Consider the following 19,965-nt stretch of genomic DNA (forward strand, 5'->3'; position numbering starts at 1 on the left):
CAGGAAAGATGTTTGCTTGTGAACAAACTAACTTGCTGAAAATCGCAACTATACAAAAAGAGTAATTCGAAAAGTTAACAGAAAATGAAAACAGAAAACTAAGAATTAAGGTACACGTCTTTTTCAAGAAGTAAACTAACTTGAAAACAGAAAACTAAGAATTACGTTTGACGTCTTTTTCAAGAACTAAGCTCAAGTTGCAGTATTTTTTAAAAGATTTTGCAGTGAACAAAAAAATACATAAAAAACTAATTTTTAAAAAAGAGAAGATACTTAGAACTTAGTTGCTGAGAATTGCAACTAGCCTCAACTTCAAACATTCTTCGCCCGTTTTGCCTTTTTTGCTTTTTGCGTTTTAAAGACCACTTAATTGTTATAAGACTGAACTTAAGTTCCGTGTTTATTGTACCATGTTTTATGTGCTGCGTTTTAAGTTGGTTTCTTTTTTCAAACCATATTAAACGACAAAAGCAAAGAAACAAGAATAGAAGATTTCGGTCGCTTCTAGGCGAACAGTAGAAAATGGATTTTTCTATGGATGAGAAATTTTGGAGAAGAACAAACATATACTGAGAAAACGACTTTTTTTCCGAGAATAATTTATTTATTCTGTAGTGTTCAACCGATGTAAGTTTAATAGATACATTAAGGTTATTGACGCAAAACTTCAATTTTGAGGGACTGCTCCAATCCCCCGAAACTAGAGTTCATTAGAGATAAGAGTCTTCGGTTTTCCTTGTTCGTGTTTTTTTTTTACTTTGGCAGAAAAACTAGCACACAGATTCATGATTTTCTCCGTATTTTCCATTTCGGTTGCACCGCGTTTATAATTTGTCGCCTATTAGCCATGAGTTGTTTTTGTAGCTTATTACTTAGTTTTTAAATTGTCCATTTGATCGACTTTTGCTTATCGAGCTGGCCCACGGTCATTTTACGCAAAACCAACACGCTGCAATTCCAAGAAGATTTAATGAAACACTTTTTTGATTGCCTCTTGGTTTTTGTTTGATTCACTAGAAGGGAGACGCTCGTTCTAGTATGTTTTCTTCTCATTCAATTTGTTGCTTTTACGATTCAAAATTTTTCGTACCTTGTAATTTTCAAACTTGCCTTTAAACCTGACAAAAATTACAAAAACAGTAGCGGTCAATCCATGTGATAAATTTTCAGCACCCGGCCTAATGTGATACTAATTCAGTGAGCTCCCGTAACGTGAGTGTTTCCTAAATCTCGAAAAAATACCTGCAAATCACCAAGATTTTAGTTTTTTTTTCGTAAAAACCACCCAAACATTTTCTCAGATCATGTGGAGGATTTTTGATTAGGATGGAACCTCAACTGGTATAACGTTCCCGTACCCTCAACCGATGGTCCAAATTATACCAAAGAGTTTGCAAATCGCTCAAATTTTCTACAAATTCACTATTACCAGATACCAAGTTGTTTGCCATCATCAGCAACGCCTCTCTCACACTCTTATCCGTAACCCGATTATTGATATCATTCATCTGCTGTGGAAAATTCAGGATGCAAAAAACACTTTTGAATACAATTTTAAATACAGGAAGATTTTTTGCTTTTAGAGATCAAGAAAAAATTCAAATGTTTCTCATAGCTGTTTCGTTTTTTTTTCATTTGCTTTTTTTTTTCTTCAATATTCATGATTTTGGAAAATACAACACGGAAAGAGTATTTTGGCCGAGTAAAGTACTGTGTTATTTTTATATGTTGCTTTCCTATAACCTTGACTACGAAAAGTGTTATGTGCTCTCGTAGTTTCTACAACGATCCACCTCTAGAGCTGGACTTGATCACTTTTCTCTCATACGCCTGGAGACAGAGCAGAGTGAGGGAGTGGGAGGGGGACACAGATGGGGAAGCGGTGGGGGTGGGGGAGGAGATGTTCGCTAGTGGATATGAGTCCAAAGGGGACACCTCTCTGGTCAAGGGAGCCAATGGGCAGTGGCCAACTGACTGGATGAATCTCATAGTTAATGCATTATTCAATCTTTAATCTGAATGAGTTTACGGGGATGAATCACATTTCATTATTTAAAAAAAAACTTTTTTGAGGATTTCGGGAAAGAAAAACCTTAATGGGGAAAAGCATCTTGGGGAAAGGTCCTTCCAATAAGATCTATTTCTTTCAAAGGAATTTATTGCGCGTTTTAAAAGGATATTTTTGATTGAAGCAATTTTACATGACTTTTTTTGGCTGAAATCAGTTTTTGGAAAAACAGAAGCGTTAAAAATGATAATTAGGTTATCGGTTACTCAGTAATGAGGTGCCAGAATGCAATGCATTTCAGGAGTTCCCTGTTGAGAAGTTTGTGTCCGATAGAGTTTGTCAAACTGACTCGGACAGTTGTGACTGGAAGACCCTGGTCAGGGCAGTTGCCAGACACCTATCCACAGAAATGAACATGGAGGGGAGCACAAATGGTGCGATGACAGGTAGCAAAGCGGCCTTTCTAACAGTATCGCTTCTGTACCAGCAGACTAGTCTAGTGTACCACGTCATCAAGTGTGCCAATTTGGAGGTTGGAAGAATATTTTGGTACCTTTCAGAATTTTTTTTCGAATGAAGATTTTGACTAAAAAAAACTTGACCGACATTAATTAAAGCCATTTATGCGTTTTTTTTAAATCCAAATTCTCCGTAATGTTTACTGTAGCTTGGATCAGGGGCGGATCTAGGATTTTCTCGAGGGGGGGGGGGGCGGATTTTCAAAAAATTTTGACGACCTTTTTTTTAGGTCGACCAAATAGATATTTCGAGCTCTTCCAAAGCATTTTTTTGCCCCTTTTATGACAAAATTTTCTCCGCCGCAGGCAAAATTTTGAAAAAACAGTCAAAAAAGCCGTTTTTTGGCACTTTTTGAAAAAATTTAACAAAAAAAATCGCGTTTTTTTTTGGTGCGCGCTCCCCCTCAAAGTTAGTATTTATTGGCGCCAAAGGCGCCTTTAGAAAAATTTTAGGGTCGGTCGGCCAAAAATGAATTTCTTAAAAAGTATCAAAGGGGGGACCCTTTGGTCGGCAGGGGGTCGAATTCCTGAGGAAGGAAGCGTCCGCCCCTCGCCCCCCCCCCTAAATCCGCACCTGGCTTGGATATCTTGTCGAGAATTTTTTTAACTCTGGAGTTGACTTAAGGGCTAGCTTTGAAAAAACGTTCGTAAACCATGTTCTTTGAGTGTTTTTGATGACTTTTTGAGCTTTGTTCAACGTTTTTGGTTGAATTTTAAAGTTTCTGACTATGAATTGAATTCCTCTAATATTGGTAGGAAGAGCACTGTCCACAGCCCTGCCAATCAAGTGCGGACCCATGTGCCTCGCAGACAGGAACAAGATGTCAAATTGTCACACCATTAGGAGCTCAGCTGATGAAAAGATTACACCAGGAGTGTCTGCAAAAAGACGAAGGGCCAATGCTGCTCATCAACAACATCAGAACACACAAGTCGGTTCCAACTCATTTTTTGCGTCTGGTAGCAAATTAATAGATTGTTATGACACCAAATTAACTGCACAAATTGTTTTTGGAATGTTTTAAATTGCCTGTTACGCTTAAATATCCGGGTTGACCAAAATTCACCATCTTAGAAATTTTTTCTAAGATTCTTAAAGCTTCTTACAAAAGTAGGGCCTACGAATGTTACATGGGTTTTATTTTCTTATGAGAAAGTTGTAAAATAGATAAGAACTTTTCTACAACAATTTTTCAACTTCTCATTACTATTTTCTAAAAAAATTTCCTAGAACCAGTGAAAAGTTCTCCGCTGTCGCAAAGTATTCTAACGGAAACTCCCAGGCGAGTTTTAACAACTCGCAACTTGTTTTTAATGAAGTAACCATCAATATTTTACAGTGTGTTTTTTGCTAAATTCCAATAACATCTGAGCCTTACATTCAAAATGTCTAAATTTATATGACATTAAATTTTTGACAATTTCTGTTTGTCAAAGCTGATTTTTATTGTCTCAATTTTTTTTTCGGAAATTTTTGTTCGAAATGTGTACATTATAGCCGCAACTGAAAATTTTTACTAAATTTGAAAAAACTAAAATTGCTCAAAACTTATTTGTATCCAAACTTTCGGATATAAAACACATTCAAAATGTTTTTGGCAATTTATCGCTTTTCTTTAATTTTTTTTGTGGGAAAGCATTGCTTCTTTAGAACTTGTGAGACAGCGTAAATTCTCTAAATCTTCTGATATTTTTGTATGATGGTTAACCCAGATAGGACTAAAGTTGCCACACAAAAGTCCCGAATTGCCCTGGTAATCTGAAAAAAAAATCTATTGAGATCTAAATCTCACATCTGAAATTTTTTTTGTTATTATAGGTTCAAAAATTTTATTATGCAAACACAGATTTTGCTAAATCAAATTTTGTAGTACTTTGTAGTTTCTGCCCTCAAAATTTGTTCCCTCAAAATCAGAAGCTTCGGGACAAGCACCTAAGCATTAATAGTTGAGGTTTGATAGGTTTGTAAATTAGGTGGTTCACAATTATAATTAAAAACTGTTACCCGAAATTCTTCCCTCTAATTAATCTAATTATAATAAAATATAGCAGACAAAGTGAAGAACTGAAAATTACCAGTCTTAATCAAAAAGCACATATTTTATAAAATAAAGTCAAAAAGTCTATTTAATGAGTGTGAATTTGTCTGAAAAAACCAAGCACCTCCAGCAGAAGTTTTTTTCACTTTTTCTTAAGTAGGAAAAATCCAAGAATTGATCAATTTGACAACGGAAATCACTTTTCTCTCATTTCAGCACGTAAAAAAACCTAACTCACAAAAAGATCACCCGTATTTGACTAAATGGTTGGCTTACTGGCATTGCCTGTAGTTTGGCATTAGTTAATCATCGGCCAAGAGATGCTTGCTTTGAAAATTTTTTAGGCTGTCTTTCCGGATACGAGCCTTTCAAGTATCTTTCAGTGTGCTTCTATACACCAATTGAGAACTGAGATGCCAAAAAAAATTGTGACAACTTTCAAAGAAAGGAAGGAATATATTCGATCGAGGTGGTTTTTATAAAACCAATGTAGGCATTCGAAATCGTATTTTTTTCATGAAAAATTTTATCTATCATTGAGGCTATCCTATCGACTACTTTTGTTCAAATAATGAAAAACAATTTCCTGAAATTTTCATTGGGTAATGTCTGATCGATCTGTTTGAAAAAGTTTTGGACTAAATTTGCGCGCTATAAAGATTTCAACAAGGTGTTGTAAGCGTAACGAATTATTTATGAGTGGAGAATTATGCTGCGCTAAAGAATTCCCAATTAATTGAATTGAGGATAGCTAATTGATCCTTTTAACTCCCCTATCTGATTGTCTGTGCGCCTTTTTAACACTTATTTCATGTCGGCTGTTTGGGAACAAAAAACAAACAAAAAAAACACTTCAGGTTATCAAAAAAATTTTAATCAAAACTTTTTGAGACCATTTACAGGGCAGTCTGAATTTTCAGGGCTTTGCATTTATATGCGAGCAGTCTTGTAGTTCCGACTTTCGATACGAAAGTAACGGAATATTTCTGCTCGGGTGGGTTTTTTTTTCTTCAAAGAAATTTCGACTTTTTAACTAGCTATTTTGACGGAACTTTTTTTTTATCATTCAAAAACTATTGTTGTCCTGGCTTAAATTTGAAAATTTATTTTACTGTGATCATTTTTTGTAAAGTAATGAGGGTTTAAAGATTGCATTTTGGCCAATTTGGGACAATTAACGCGCGATATTATTCGCGCTAATAACGATTAAGCGGAGATTGAATCCGTCTTATAAATCGTTCCAAATTGCTTAAACGAAGCTTATTTTCCATAATTGATTTGTTACCACGAGCGAAATCTATTGTTTTTTTTTATATGGCGTGTGGGGGGATGATTTTTATAGAAAAATTTTCAAAATTTAGAAAAAAGTTTTTCATTTTAATTTATTTAATTTAGTTTTTTTGTTGTTTATGTTATTACTGCTCCATGAACCTTAAAACGCAGTCGGAACTTTCAGGGCTTTGCCCTGATACGAGCAGTCTTTTTGTCCCGACTTTTGATACGAAAGTAACGGAATATTTGTGCTCGAGGTGGGTTTCTTTTTTTCTTCAGACAAATTTGGACTTATTAACTAGCCATTTTTGAAGGAACGATTTATTTCATTCGCAATTTATTATTGTCTTGAGCGTAAATTTGATAAAATATTTTCTGTGATCAATTTTTGTAAAGTTATGAGGGTTTAAAGATTGCCATTTTGGCCATTTTGACCGTTTTGGGACAATTTACGCGCGATAGAATTCGCGCCACTAACGCGTAAGCCGAGATTTAATCCGTCTTCGAAATCATTGCAAATTGGCTGAAAGAAGCCTATTTGCCACAATTGATTTTTTACAAGGAGCAAATGATTTGTTTTGTACTTTATATGGCGTGTGGGAGGATGATTTTCATCTAGAAATCTTCAGATTAAAAAAAAAAAGTTTCATTTATTTTTTCAATTAATTTTTTTTAATGTTGTTTTTGTTATTACTGCTCCATAAACAATATAAGGCAGTCGGAACTTTCAGGGCTTTGACATGATACGAGCAATCTTGTGTTGGACTTTTATTTCAAACATAATCGAATATAATGGATTATCTTGGCAAAAATAATCAATTCCAGTAGCAAAAAAATGGATTATAATGGATTATTTTTGTATCGGGGATCCATTATAATCAATTAGAATCCATGGGCGCTCGGTGCGGAAGGTATGGGGCCCGTATAAGTCCACGTCTCAGGAGTGGCTGGTCTTGGTTTTGCATGATTAGGAGTGTATGCAATGGAAGAAGTAGGCGATTCTTAGCGTCAATTAGTTAAATTTAGTCCCAGTGTTTTGAAGCCAAAGAACTGGAGTTCTTGAGGGCAGGCCTTTTTGACAAGAACAAGTTTGAATTTGAAGTCAAGGCTCAATTTCACAAAGCCTTGAGCAAGTTTGTGTAAAATGTGACAGATTGAGGTGGTTCAGTTACATTTGAGAGATTCTGCGGATATGATCGAAAGATTTGAGCCCCTCATCGTCCAAAGGCTCTCCCGCTTATGACCATTTTATCAAATTTCAGCCAAATAAATTTTTCATTATGATATGATCATTCCCAAAATCCAACACTTTTTTAATTGCATGTATGAATTTCAACGCAGATAAAAAGTTCAATTGTTCCTACTCAAAATGGTTTATTATTCCGACTTTCGATACGAAAGTAACGGAATATTTGAACTCGGGGTGGGTTTTTTTTTTGCTTCAGACAAATTTCGACTTTTTGACTAGCCAGTTTTGACGGAAATTTATATCCTTCAGAAAGTATTGTTGTCCTGTGCTTAAATTTGAAAAGATACTTCACCTGTGATCATTTTTCGTAAAGTTATGGGGGTTTAAAGATTGCCATTTTGGGGAATTTGGGACAACTAACGTGCGATATATTTCACGCTATTAACGCGTAAGCGGAGATTTAATCCGTCTTAGAAATCGTTCCAAATTGGTTGAAAGAAGCTTATTCGCCATCATTGATTTGTTACAAGGAGCGAAATCTATTCTTTTGTACTTTATATGGCGTGTGGGGAAATGATTTTCATTAAAAAGTTTCAAATGTTAGAAATTTTTTTTTCATTTATTTCATTACTTTTAATTTTATTTATGTTATTACTGCCCCATAAACCTTAAAAGGCAGTCGGAACTTTCAGGGCTTCGCCCTGATACGAGCAGTCTTGTTAGGTTTAGTCTTGCTGTCTACTTATTAAAGGATCACTCATTAGTTTTATCAACTAAGCCCTATCAAATTTCGGTTTTTGAATTCAAAATTCGGTCTTTTAATTTTTCAAAATCTTTCAAAAATTGTGCCAGAGTGCGAGAATTCTTTCGAGTGGTTTTACCAACCGATGTTTGTTCTGCAGATGTGTCTGTGAGGATGGCCTAATATCGGTTACTAGTCTTCTCAACAGTAGTAGCGATGAGCCATCAGCCTTCTCAACGACCAACATGAGCAAAAGCCAGTCTGCTGGCCGCAAGAAGGTGAAGATAAAATCAACCATACGTGAGAGCCACTTGCAGTTGAGTTTGTTCATCCAAAACAAAGTGTCGCAGGGAGTGTATTGCGTGAAACCCACTGAAGTTCCGCCTGCAAAATGGAAACTTGAGTTATGATAAAAAAATTTAACCAAGACCAACTTATAAGTAAATTCAAATCTTATTGCTATTTTCATGAGCGGTCAAAATTACGGATTCAGGTCTTTGGAGTTGGTACGTTTTTCTGAAAACTCGACAAGAACTTCGAATCTCCCGTGTTGACCTCCATAGACCAAAAATGCTAATGAAACAATTCCATAAACTAAGTCTATGAAAAAATACTAACCATACAAATTTCATAAATTTTGCTACAGAATTAAAACATTGCAGGCTCTTTCCAATACATTTTTAATGCGAGACGGCCAAACCTTTGGTTACTACGTTTGATAACCAAGGTTTATGTCATTTGTGTTTGGTTACGAACACAACCAAAGAATGTTGAGAAATTAAAATGCAAAAAATCAATATTTTTGGTTTATGGAAAAATGCTAGTCATACAATTTCCATATATGAAAAAATACTAATCATAGACCTTTCATGCAATTTTCTGCACTTATGGAATTGCATGAAAAGTGTATGATTAGCATTTTCCATATATGAAAATTGTATGACTAGTATTTTTGGTCAACCCGGGCTATCAGCATTTATGTAATCATGGTCACTGTGGCTCTCAGAAAAATCATTAAATATTTGCCCTATTGTTATAATTCAACATTCAACTGCCTGGTGGGACAGCAATCAGTCCTGCCGCGCTCCTGTTTCGTGCCTCATTTATCCCTGCTTATTTGAGCACTTGCTACTAGGAACTAGGTCGAATATTGCGTTTGCTTTCCTGTCTGCTATTTTTCCACACGATAGAAACTGCAGTATGGCATTCTTTTCTCACTAGTGCCTATGCGCATACATATACATTCAATGAGCATTTATGGTTTACCACGTATAACTTGGAACGACCACCACCACCACCACCACTACGCGTATTTGCTCTGTACATTCATTCTCTTCTCTTCTCTTCTCTTCTCTTCAGCTACAACGCTCTCTCAATCGCTTCTTTTGCACTCTTTAGCTGCAGATTTGTATATTCTACAACTTAAACAATTCTGTCGTGACTAAGATTTAATTACTAACACCTTATTTCCAAAATTGAGATTTTTCAATGCGGAAAGTGGATTAATCGATCGATCGAAAATAGCTCAAATTGCAATTCAAACTCAATATTTTCACAAAAAACCAGCAGTAAAAAATGGATAAAAATCTATTATTTGAAGACAAATAGACAGCAATCGGATTAATTTAATACCTTTCGTTTTATTACGAGTCATTAACGTGTGAGGCAGAGGCGGATTTAGGGGGGCGGTCGCCCCCTTCAGGGATTAGACCCCCTCACGAACCAAAGGGTCCCCCTGTGGTATTATTTTTAACATCCGTTTTCAGACGACCGACCCTAAAACTTTTCTAAAGGTGCTTTTGGCGCTAATATATGCTAATTTTGCGCGCCAAAAAAACGCGCCAAAACAGTGTTTTGGTCAAAATTTTCCAAAGTATGCTCAATAACGGCATTTTTGCCCTGCTGTTTCAAAAATTTGCCTGCCGAGCAATTTTTTATATTTCAAAATTTGGTCGACCTAAAAATGGAAAATTTTTGAAAAACCGCCTCCTTCAAGAAAATCATAGATCCGCCCCTGGTGTGAAGACTTTTATATAGTTATGGGTGATTTTTTTGTTGGTTAATTTTTTTTTGGAAATAAAACAAAAACTTTAAAAATGCGTAATAAAAACTTGCTTTTTGATTGCTTTTTTTTCAAATCGGGCAAGTTTTATCAAAAAATTTCACTTATAATTGGTTCTGGAAAATCAAAGAAATTATACATTTTTTTGAGTTTCAAAAGTTGAATTTTTTTTCAAAAAGTAAGTCAATTTTAAATGTTGCTTTAAAGTTATAGTAAAACTCTCAATTGGTTCTATTTTCAATTGGTTCTATTCGAAAACGGGAAGTGTTTTTTGAAAATTGTTCAATGATATCACAAGCTGCAATACGATATATCATTCGAATATCGTATTCGGATGATTTTTTGGGATGATTATTTGTGCTACCTGATTTTGCGAGATTCAACTCGCTGCCGACCCAAAGGGTCCCCACTTTGTACTATTTTGAGATAACCGATTTTGACTGGCAGACCCAAAAATTTGGCGCCAATGTATACTAATTTTTAGGGGGATAAAAAATGCAATTTGGTAAAGAAGTTTCCAAAAAGGGCCTAAAAGACTATCGTTGGCTTGTTTTTTCAAAGTTTGACCGCAGCGCAGAAATTTTGACCAAAAGAGAGTCTTTTTAGAGCTTTGGGAGAGCTCGGAAAATCATTTTCATCCTACTAAAAAAACGTCGACAAAGTTTTTTGAAAATCCACCCCCCCCCCCTCTCCAGAAAATCCTAGATCCGCCCCTTCTCTAAGCTAAAGTTGAGGTACTCCTTAATTGGTTTTGAAAGCCTATACGACAATCTCTTCTTTTTATTTCAAAGCAAAGTTTTTTTACATGTGGGTAAAAGGAATGCATAAAATTGTCTTTTTCAGTTTTTGTTGGATTAAAATCCATTTTAATCAATTTTTTATCCATTTTTCTCACTGCAGAAAACCTTTAGTTTCTGTTTTGGTGTTCTTTTATAATTTGCTTACGAGTGTTTTTCCGATTTAGCGCAAGCTTTACACCCTCTATTTCTCAAAAATGATGAAAGTCACATCTCTGAAACTGACCAAGATCAACCCCCACCTGATCTGTCCCCTCTGCAATGGCTACTTAATCAACGCCACCACAACTATCGACTGTCTGCACACATTCTGTAAAAGCTGCATCTACAACTACCTACAAACACAAACTTCAGACAACAAGAAATGCTGCCCTATATGTGAGACTTTTCTAAACCGGTCCAAACCCAATGAATCTCTTAAACCGGATCCAGTTTTGCAAAATATTGTGTACAGTGTAGTTCCAAATCTTTACTCGTTGGAACGGGAAAGAAAGAGTAGATTTTATGAGGGTGAAAAAATGCGCCAGACAATTTTGAGCTCACCCAACCCGAGCTTCGACGCAATTTTTGGCCCAGAATTTTCGGAGATACCACTTTTATCGCCAAATAAATCGACATTTAAACTTTCTTTGCATTACTTGATGAGCGATAAAAATGCATCTAGATCGGTTCCAGTATCCACGTTCAAAATTCCCCATCAAGTTACATTAGCAGATTTGGAGCAAATTTTACGAGTAAAATTTAAGCTTACCGACAAACATTTTTTGGAGTTTTACTACTCTTCCGAGTCAGATTGTGTGAAAAAGTATTTGAACACGGAGGAAATTTACAAAATTATGGAAAATAATGGACTGACTTCCGTTTTCAACCAGGAGCACGAAGCTGAAGACGTGAAGGAACTTGATATTTATTACAGAATTTACGCTATCAAACAGAAGAGGCAACAAAGGAGTCGGAGTCAGTCGGAGGAGGAGCCAGAGGCAAAGAAAAAAATATCGACAGGATCCAAATTGAAACCGGCTTCTGGGAATACAAAACTGAAATCATCTTCTCACTCAGTATCTACTAGCCCAAAAAGATTATCAAAATCAAACTCAAACACAAGCAAAAAACAAGCAGAAAATAAAAAGAAAATTGGGCCGAAAGAAGCCGATGAAGCGGGCTCCAGTGTTTCTTCTGTTAATAATGAGGCTGCGAAGTTTAGCATTAACAGCTTATTGTAAAATAATTTAAAAGTTTTATGGACGAACTACCCAGGTTAAAACGCTCGTTTCTGCCGCAAATAATTTCTATGTTTCAAAGACACTTGTCTAAGGAACCCAATACCAAATGATGCTACATATGCCGGCGAATGGTAGGGCGACTATTCGTAACAGGCGACAATTCGTAACAGGCGACAATTCGTAAAAAGGCATTGACTTCGCTCCGCTGCGCTTACATCCTGCACGAGAGGAATATTGAGTGTGAATCAGCGTTCCCCGCATATTCTACTGATACGAATTGCCGCTCGTTACGAATTGTCGCATCACGCCGGCCAATATTTTTTGGAACTCGAATAAAAATGTGTTTTGATTGTTCAAAGGAATTCCACACTTGGTCAGTAGATTTCTTCCCTAACTCTTCCCCCAGTTTGCTGTTTTAGGGCGATCACTGGATTCAACAGTCTGTTTATTTATTTCACGATTTGTCAATAGAGACTCTAACCCCAATTTTCATAAAGAAAACAACAATAAACTTGCGCAGTTCAAATTATTTCTTCTAAAGTGTATGAATTAATTTATATTTCTGTTCATTTAGACTTGTTTACGCATAAGCGAGTTAGCGTAATTAGTGTTTATTGGTCTGTTTTTTTTTCAGCATAGTCATTGATGGTGGTTTCATTCTCTTCTTTTTTGAAAATATAGAAGTCTTGTGCCCGTTTTTGCCAAGATTCGTTTTTTGTTGTGTAAAAATTATTTTAATTGTTGATGGATTTTGAATAAAGCAAGTAGTGTTCAAAAAATTTGAAAGCTGGGTTCTTACTTTGTTGAAGATATCGACACGCTGAGCTGAAATATAAATAGATAAGTACACATTTAAAACGCGATTTAGTTTCCAAAAGTTTTGAGTGTTCAAAAGCTGTCCAGGTGTAAAAATTAATGAATCAAATTTTTATGCGCGGTTTTTGCTTAAATGCATTAAATAGCCATTTTCTTGCTTATGTGCGCGGAATTTTCAACAATTTCTTAAAACTTTGTAAAAAAATTTTGCGTTGCTTAACATTTTTATCGAAGAGGAAAAATTGGCTGAACAGTTTTAAAGACTTCTAAGAGAAGGCAAGATCCAGCCGTTTTCTTATTTTCTACAACAATTCACAAAAATAATATTATGATTCATAGAAGCTCAATCTGCAACTTGAAACCAAGTTAGGGAACCATTTTGGAGAAACACGCTCACGATTCTTTTGCATACTCACGATTCATAAAAAAAATCACTCATATCATGATTCGTAAAAAACCAAACCAGGCAAAAATTTTGTTGTGGATCAGTGCAAGGCAAAAAATTTCTAAAGAAGATTTTATTGAGATCGATGTTAATGATAATTAACCTAAAATTTAGCTAGTATTTATAGTTATTATCAGTGGGAAAAGTATACATAAGAACAAAATATGTCATCTGGGATACAAAACATCTTTTTTCTTAACGTATTCCCATTTTCGATATTTTTTTTTATCAAAAAATACATTCGACAGATATAACATCGCATTCATGAATAGGATTGATTAGTATCATGAGAAACTATCAGAGTTGACACTTGTGACAGTTATATAAAATCAACTGATAATAGTTGACAAGAGACAGGAGTAATTAAAGAGTCAGGTTTGAACAACTTGGATACGCTTCTACAGATTGGGTATGTTTATATATTAGTTCTCTTTAAGTTTTATATAAAAAGTTTTAATCTTGATATTTTTTTAGATCACCACATCCTCCCTTCTTTTCTAAAAAGATCTGTCTGTATAGGATCTCCGTAGTTTTTCGTTGGTTTTGGGATTCTTGAAGATCTCTTGGGTTCGTCGGCGACCTGTTCGGATTGATCGTCGTCGGAATTTGGTGAAGGTTGTTCTTCGCCTTCATGTTTCATCGTCGACAATGTCGCTCATTTCATCTGTGGTATTGGTATCTTGACTACATCTCGCAATCTGGTTGTCGCTTACAAGAACATTTTATTCTGATTGATTGGGTTGGGTCCACGATCTGTTGGATCCACGTCGAATGATGAATGTTGCTGGTTGTGCTTCCGTGTCTTTGTTCGGCTTGAAGAGAATTTTTTCACCTACGTCAAAAAACTTTTATGGTGGGTAATTTGATTTGCTGTCCAAGGATAAGTTCTGTTGGTATTTTTTCTTTCGCTTTCAAAGGTTTTCTATGCGTCATTAGTACTGGTTGGAGAAACGCAAATAAATTGACTGATAAATTTTCCCCCTTGCTTTCACGGCATGTTTAATTGTCTGGACTGCTCTTTCTGCTAGTCCATTTGCTCTTTGAAGGTATATCGTCAATTCTATTTTGTGAACTCCCTGAAACTTGCTCTATGTTTTGAAATGGTTTCCTACAAATTCGGGTCCGTTGTCAAAGACTAAAGTTTCAATTTTGGTACTCCGAATTATGCAAGAACCGCTGACAAACATTTCTGGACAGTTAAAGTAGTTTTGTCATTGGTCGGGTATGCTTCGATTCAGCATCCTCTTGCATAGGTCACATCAAAGACCAAAGAGCCAATAGGTTTCCTTGGTCTCTGATGTGGGCCCAAACCAAAAAAAATTCGTTCCCATACGTCAGTTTGTAGCCAATTGGAAACTGTTTTTCCAAGCAATGGTCTGTTCTTTTGGCAGATCTCGCATCTTGAGACAAGTCGTTCCACGTCTTGTGACTTGCCAAACCACAAAGCAACCATTCTCAAATCCATTTCTTTTGCCTGTTTTCTTGGATGCGTCTGGTGGGCATCGTCTATAATTTGAACTCTGAATCTCGGCGGTGGTATGAAAGGTCCAACAACCCTGAAGATGACTCGTTCTCGTATTGTCAATGTTTCAGCTTCCTTCTTGAAGTGTGATTCAGCTTCTGAGGATTGTCTACCTTCACTGTTCTGTATCCATTTGAAAAATTCTTGAAAAGTTCGATTTGATTGGAGGTCGCTTTTGATGTCGTTCAGCTTGATTATCTGCTTGTCTGCGAAGCAGATGTCATTCTCAAAGAAACAGATTTTCCGGACTGGCAACCAAAACGCAGTCTGCTCAGAGTGTCCACATGTAAGATCCTAGCACATATTTTAACTTGTAGAAGAGTCCGATCAGAGCAATGGCCCATCTGGTTATTCTAGTGGATGCGCTCTTCTGTATCTCTCCGTCTGGCGCAAAGAGGTACTGCAAGGCTTTCTGATCTGTTTGAAGCTTGAAGTTGCGCCCCAGTAAAAACTGTTTCAGTCGTGTGACCACAATCGCGATTGACAATGCTGCTCGTCGTTCTACGTTGGAGTAGTTGCGCTCAGCTGTCGATCTCTTCCTTGAACCGTAGGTCACCGGATGTCTATCTTCTGAAAGATTCCCGCCGACTGCCTGCTCTAAAGCATCGGTGGTCACAGTCACTTCTTTGCCTTAGGGAGTAGGGTTGCACGACTGACTTTCAGCAGAGTTCTTGTTTGATAACCCGTAACTTCGTCCTGACTTCGTAAATCTTAGAGTGGGAGAATATTGATGTCAAAGTTCGGATTCATTCCTCCGTAAGAATTTGCCAGACCGGAAATTTTTTTTGGTTTTTTGTGGTTCGTGGGTATCTTGGTGCTCCGAGTCTTTTCAATAAGCCTATTATCAGGCTTGATTACACCAAATGAAGCTGATTCGCCTATAAACCAAACTGCGAGTGGTTTCGAGTTTGATTTGGTCTCATTGTTGGTGCAATTCTTTTTTTCTAAATCGCCCAATGACTGCCGTCATACGCTTTTCGAATATTCCATAGACAAGCAGAACATCTTGGAACATAAACATGCCACTAGTCCGAAATCCTTGTTTTATTGCACAGCTGCCAGGGGTACCTTTGAGTAGATTCGACCGTTCCATGTCAGCTCACAGAAAGTTGTTCCTTTGAAGTAGAGTTTGTGTTAATCGTACGATTCTAGAGTCCGAGCAGTTACATCAAGAGTAGGCCTTCTAAGCTTCTCGACGATATCACTGTGGTATCAGCGCCTGTGTCTACTTGCATTTTGACCTCATCATTTACGACACTTTTGCATTCGGCGGCGATGCCGATGAGACTTGAAGCAAAAAACATTTCTACCTTAGTGCCACAGCTCTCATAGTTTTCTAGCTCCCCCTCTGGAACTTGACCCCCATAAGCATAATTGCTTACTCTTTCATTAAATCTACTGTTACTGGTGTTGTTGTTGCTTAACTTACTTCGACACTTTATTGCAAATTATCCTATCTTACCACAAGAGTTACTTTTCTTACCTGTAGAAAGACAAGACTTACCCCCGTGCAGTCCCCCCCATCGCCGTTTTGACTTTCCAATTTTTTAACACTGTAAGTTTTATTTAACATTTCATGGTTTTCGGAAGGTTGACTTGGAATTGTATATAATTTTTTCTTTAATGTTAACCTTAGAGGTCCCAGCAAAACAGTTTGCATATCAGTAAGACCTATGCCTTTTTGAACTCTTTTAACAAGGTAACTTGAGCTGGGAGTCCGCTGGTCTATGACACGAGATTAACTTCATCGGTATCATCTCGTCTTCCGCGTCAGATGTGTTTTTTCAATTCTGAAAACATACAATACCGAACTGCTTCACGAAGTCTTAAAAGACACTCGTCATCAGCTTCTCATTGATTCTGAGATATCAATAGGAACTTTGCTCGTTTAGCAGAAACCACTTCTCTTCTGGGTCTGCAGTAGTTACGTATCAAAACGTAGATCTTATCGAATAACATCCCGCTGAGGTTGTTTGGCAAAACAGGACTCCGCACTTTCATAATTGCTTGCTGCACTCCAAATTGGCTGAAGAAAATGTCCGCACTTCAAAAGTCTGCGAAATTTGCTCCTTCTGCAACCTTGTCAGTTTTCTTCCCTGATCGTGCTCTCACACGGAAAAACAACCAATCAAGCCATTGCCTCCGTAAGCTTTGAAAGATCTAAGGAAACACTATGGTTCTTCATTTCAAGTTACCAGTCTTGACACCACTGTTGTGGATCAATACAAGGCAAAAAATTTGTTAAGAAGATTTTATTTAGATTGATGTTAATGATAAACTATCTAAAATTTAGTTGGTATTAATGTTTGTTATCAGTAAGAAAAGTTCACATAGAAACAAAATATATCAATAGGGTTAATATCTTTTTTGTTCACGTGTACTCACTTTTGGCGAACTCTTACGAAAAACATATTCAACATATATAGCATCGCATTCATGACTAGGACTGATAAAAACATAAGAATCTATCATAGTTGACACATTGTGACAGTTGGTTAAACTCAACTGATAATAAAGAGACACCATAATTATAGAGTCAATTTTGAACCAATTTGTTACGCTTCAACAGATTGCGCAATTCAGACTAAGAGGTTTAATTTTGATGATTTCTCAGATTATTGCAGAATTGTTTTAGAAGAAAGTTTGTCTAATCAGATAAAAACCTTGAGAAAAAATTCACTGCTTAGTGAAAAATTTTATGTCAACACGTACTCTAACCATCAGCAAAAAAAATGATTGATATCAATGAAAATGATTTGATTTCAATGATTTGAATCATATATGAAACACTTGGAGAGTTTTCTCGAGATGAATTTCAATTTGATTGAAATTTGCTCAAATTTGAGAAAAACACGTGTTGCTGCAATTAAACTGACAAACAATGACAAATAGACAATTGTTCGTCAATTTTTTATTCAAAAAATGATTGGAAAATTTTTTGATGAACTATTGGTGGCCTAGAAATTAATTGAAAAGATTTCAAATGACAAAGAGACCAAATGACGGATGATTAATTCAACCAATCTTAACTGATGTTTCAAAAGTCTCAGAGAAATCATAAAAATCTCAGAGTCAGCAAGCAATTCGAGTTTATTTGAACTGAAGTAGATTGATTGCGAAATCAGCAATCAAGTAAAGAGCAGATCGAAATCGCATTTGAAAATACTCTTTATATCAAAACTACCAACAGAGTCGCAAAATGGAAAAACCAGAAACAAAAAAAATAGTAACTGCCTTAATTGCACGGTATACTTTTGCTGTACCGCCATCACTCAATTTCTGCTTTTGATTGGCGTAAAATTTTTGACATCAATTCTAAGCAAAACCATTCAGCTTCTAGAAAAAGATTGGTTGAAAATTTTCAGCCATGAGAACAGCTTCTCACAAACTATTGAGCAAACAATATTTTTCATGTTCCAAAAATTTCATATGAATCTTACTGAAAAAATTATAAAATTCAGAAGTTGTTTTCTGCGAATAAGCTAGAGATATGGCAGAAAATTTTAACCCATATTCACAAATACAACCCAGCATACAACTTTAAACTACAAAACAATTTTGTTTCATGATTTGATAAAAACTCATTGAAAATTAACTGCATGAAAATTACAAATGTATTTTTTTTTCAATTTGTTTTGTAAAATGAGCTTTTTGGCATTCTTTTTATCACAAATTTTTTTTGAAACTAGGCTAAAACTTTTTTATACCATGAAAATGAATGATAAATTTTTTCAGTATTGAAATTTTATGCTAAACATATTTTCCGAAAATGGAAGTACAAAAATTTTCTGAGTTGCGTAATCTATGACAAGCATTTTTTTGTACGAACTTCAACCCGCGATTTTGTATATACTTCTTCCTATGCCGAAGCCAACGACCAATTTATTCCTTATTTTCGAACCAGTAGCTACACTATCTAATCAAAAAAACTCATACAGGCATTTTTTCTTAAAGTGTCTGTTGAAAAACCGTTTTTTAGATAAGATGTCACCAAAATATTATTAGTCTTATTTAGTAATTAAACAAAATAGTGAGTCCGTAATGTTTCACGTTTTTGTGCGTTTTTGTTGAATTTATTCAGTTAAATCAAAAACTTGGCTAAAAGCATCACGTATAGTTTAAAATTGTTGGCTTACAACAACACGGTTGGACCGTCGGAAAAAAGCCAACACGCTGAAAGTGAACCGACATACTACCTGCAGTGCTTACAATGCTTATCTTAAAGACCCTATCTTCTCTGGGCTTTCTAGATGTGGAGGAAATTCAAAATTTAGAGGAAAAGATGAAAAACTCTTGTTCAGAGATGTAAAAAAAAGGAGACAGAAAACGATCTATCAAGTTACTACAGTCGAATTACAACGGTTACAGTACCAAAACATTCTTTTTGAGAAAAACGGTTTTTTGAACAGATCCGCGGCTCTCAAACTAACTTTGGGCGAGAGAAACAGTACTTTTCGGGAAAAAAAATGCCGTTTTTGGGCTAAAATCCAAGTTTTATGCAGTCTGTTTTTTTCTCAGACGAATTCCGGTTTGCCCTGAAGACAGAGGGCCGTATTCGAGTTTGACGCCAACGTGATGAACGTTATAAGCCACAATGTATTGTTTTGAAGAAATCTTCTCGTTTTTCTGTTATGTATTGGGGGTTCATTACACCTGACGGTAGTTTTGGAATAGTAAAATGTCCCCTGCCAAACAACGCTAAAGCTTATAGGGACGTACTTGAACAAAGTTTGATCAAGGATTATGCAAAATTTGGCTAGAAGCTCATGGAAGACAATTGCCCTGATCGTAGAGTAGAATTCATAAGAGATTATTTAGGCAAAAATCATGTTCAGACAATGGAATGGCGGCCATGCAGCCCTGATTTATACATCATAGAGTGTGTGGGCATTGATGAAGAAACGAATGACTGGAAAGACCCTAACCAAAAGAAACTTAAAAGAAAGCAACGAAAACGCTAGAAAATTCATCTCTTCTGATTTTGTGAAGAAACTGTATAAATTTATCCCTACCAGAGTAAATTTATTAACAAAATCGAGAGGTGCTGCTGTTGGTTATTAGTTCACTTCTCGGTAAAGTAAATCTGATTTTTTTTGTCAAGTTCCAGTTTTTTGAAGAAAAAAAAACGTGAAATTTTAGTCTGTATGAATCTTTTTGGCAATATAGTGTAATAAACAAAAAATTGGTCACTTTTAGACTCAATCTTGTTTTCACGGCATCAATCTTAGTTTTATTTTCAAGCTCAAGTTTTTTTCTCAGTTTTGTGATAAAGCTTTAAAAGATAATAATGACAAAAAGTGTGAAAGTTAAAAGAAAATGAGCAAAAACAATG

General features: G+C 35.9%; 2 protein-coding genes across 3 annotated transcripts in view; one reads left to right on the forward strand and one right to left on the reverse strand.

Annotated features, from left to right (window-relative positions):
• LOC134846715 (uncharacterized) overlaps positions 1-19,965 on the reverse strand; it is a 413,719-nt gene that overhangs the window by 88,190 nt on the left and 305,564 nt on the right. The window lies entirely within an intron of this gene.
• LOC134846143 (polycomb group RING finger protein 1-like) lies at positions 9,109-12,031 on the forward strand. Of its 2 annotated transcripts, none has more exons than XM_063863371.1 (2): positions 9,109-9,336; positions 10,731-12,031. In XM_063863371.1, the coding sequence occupies exon 2, from the start codon at positions 10,825-10,827 to the stop codon at positions 11,848-11,850; it is 1,026 nt and encodes a 341-aa protein (XP_063719441.1). In that variant the 5' UTR covers positions 9,109-9,336; positions 10,731-10,824; the 3' UTR covers positions 11,851-12,031. The 2 variants fall into 2 exon arrangements, with proteins under 2 accessions (XP_063719441.1, XP_063719442.1); XM_063863372.1 differs by having other exon boundaries at positions 10,742-12,031.

The sequence above is a fragment of the Symsagittifera roscoffensis genome, chromosome 5, assembly GCF_963678635.1.
Source record: "Symsagittifera roscoffensis chromosome 5, txSymRosc1.1, whole genome shotgun sequence".
NCBI lineage: Eukaryota > Metazoa > Xenacoelomorpha > Acoela > Convolutidae > Symsagittifera > Symsagittifera roscoffensis.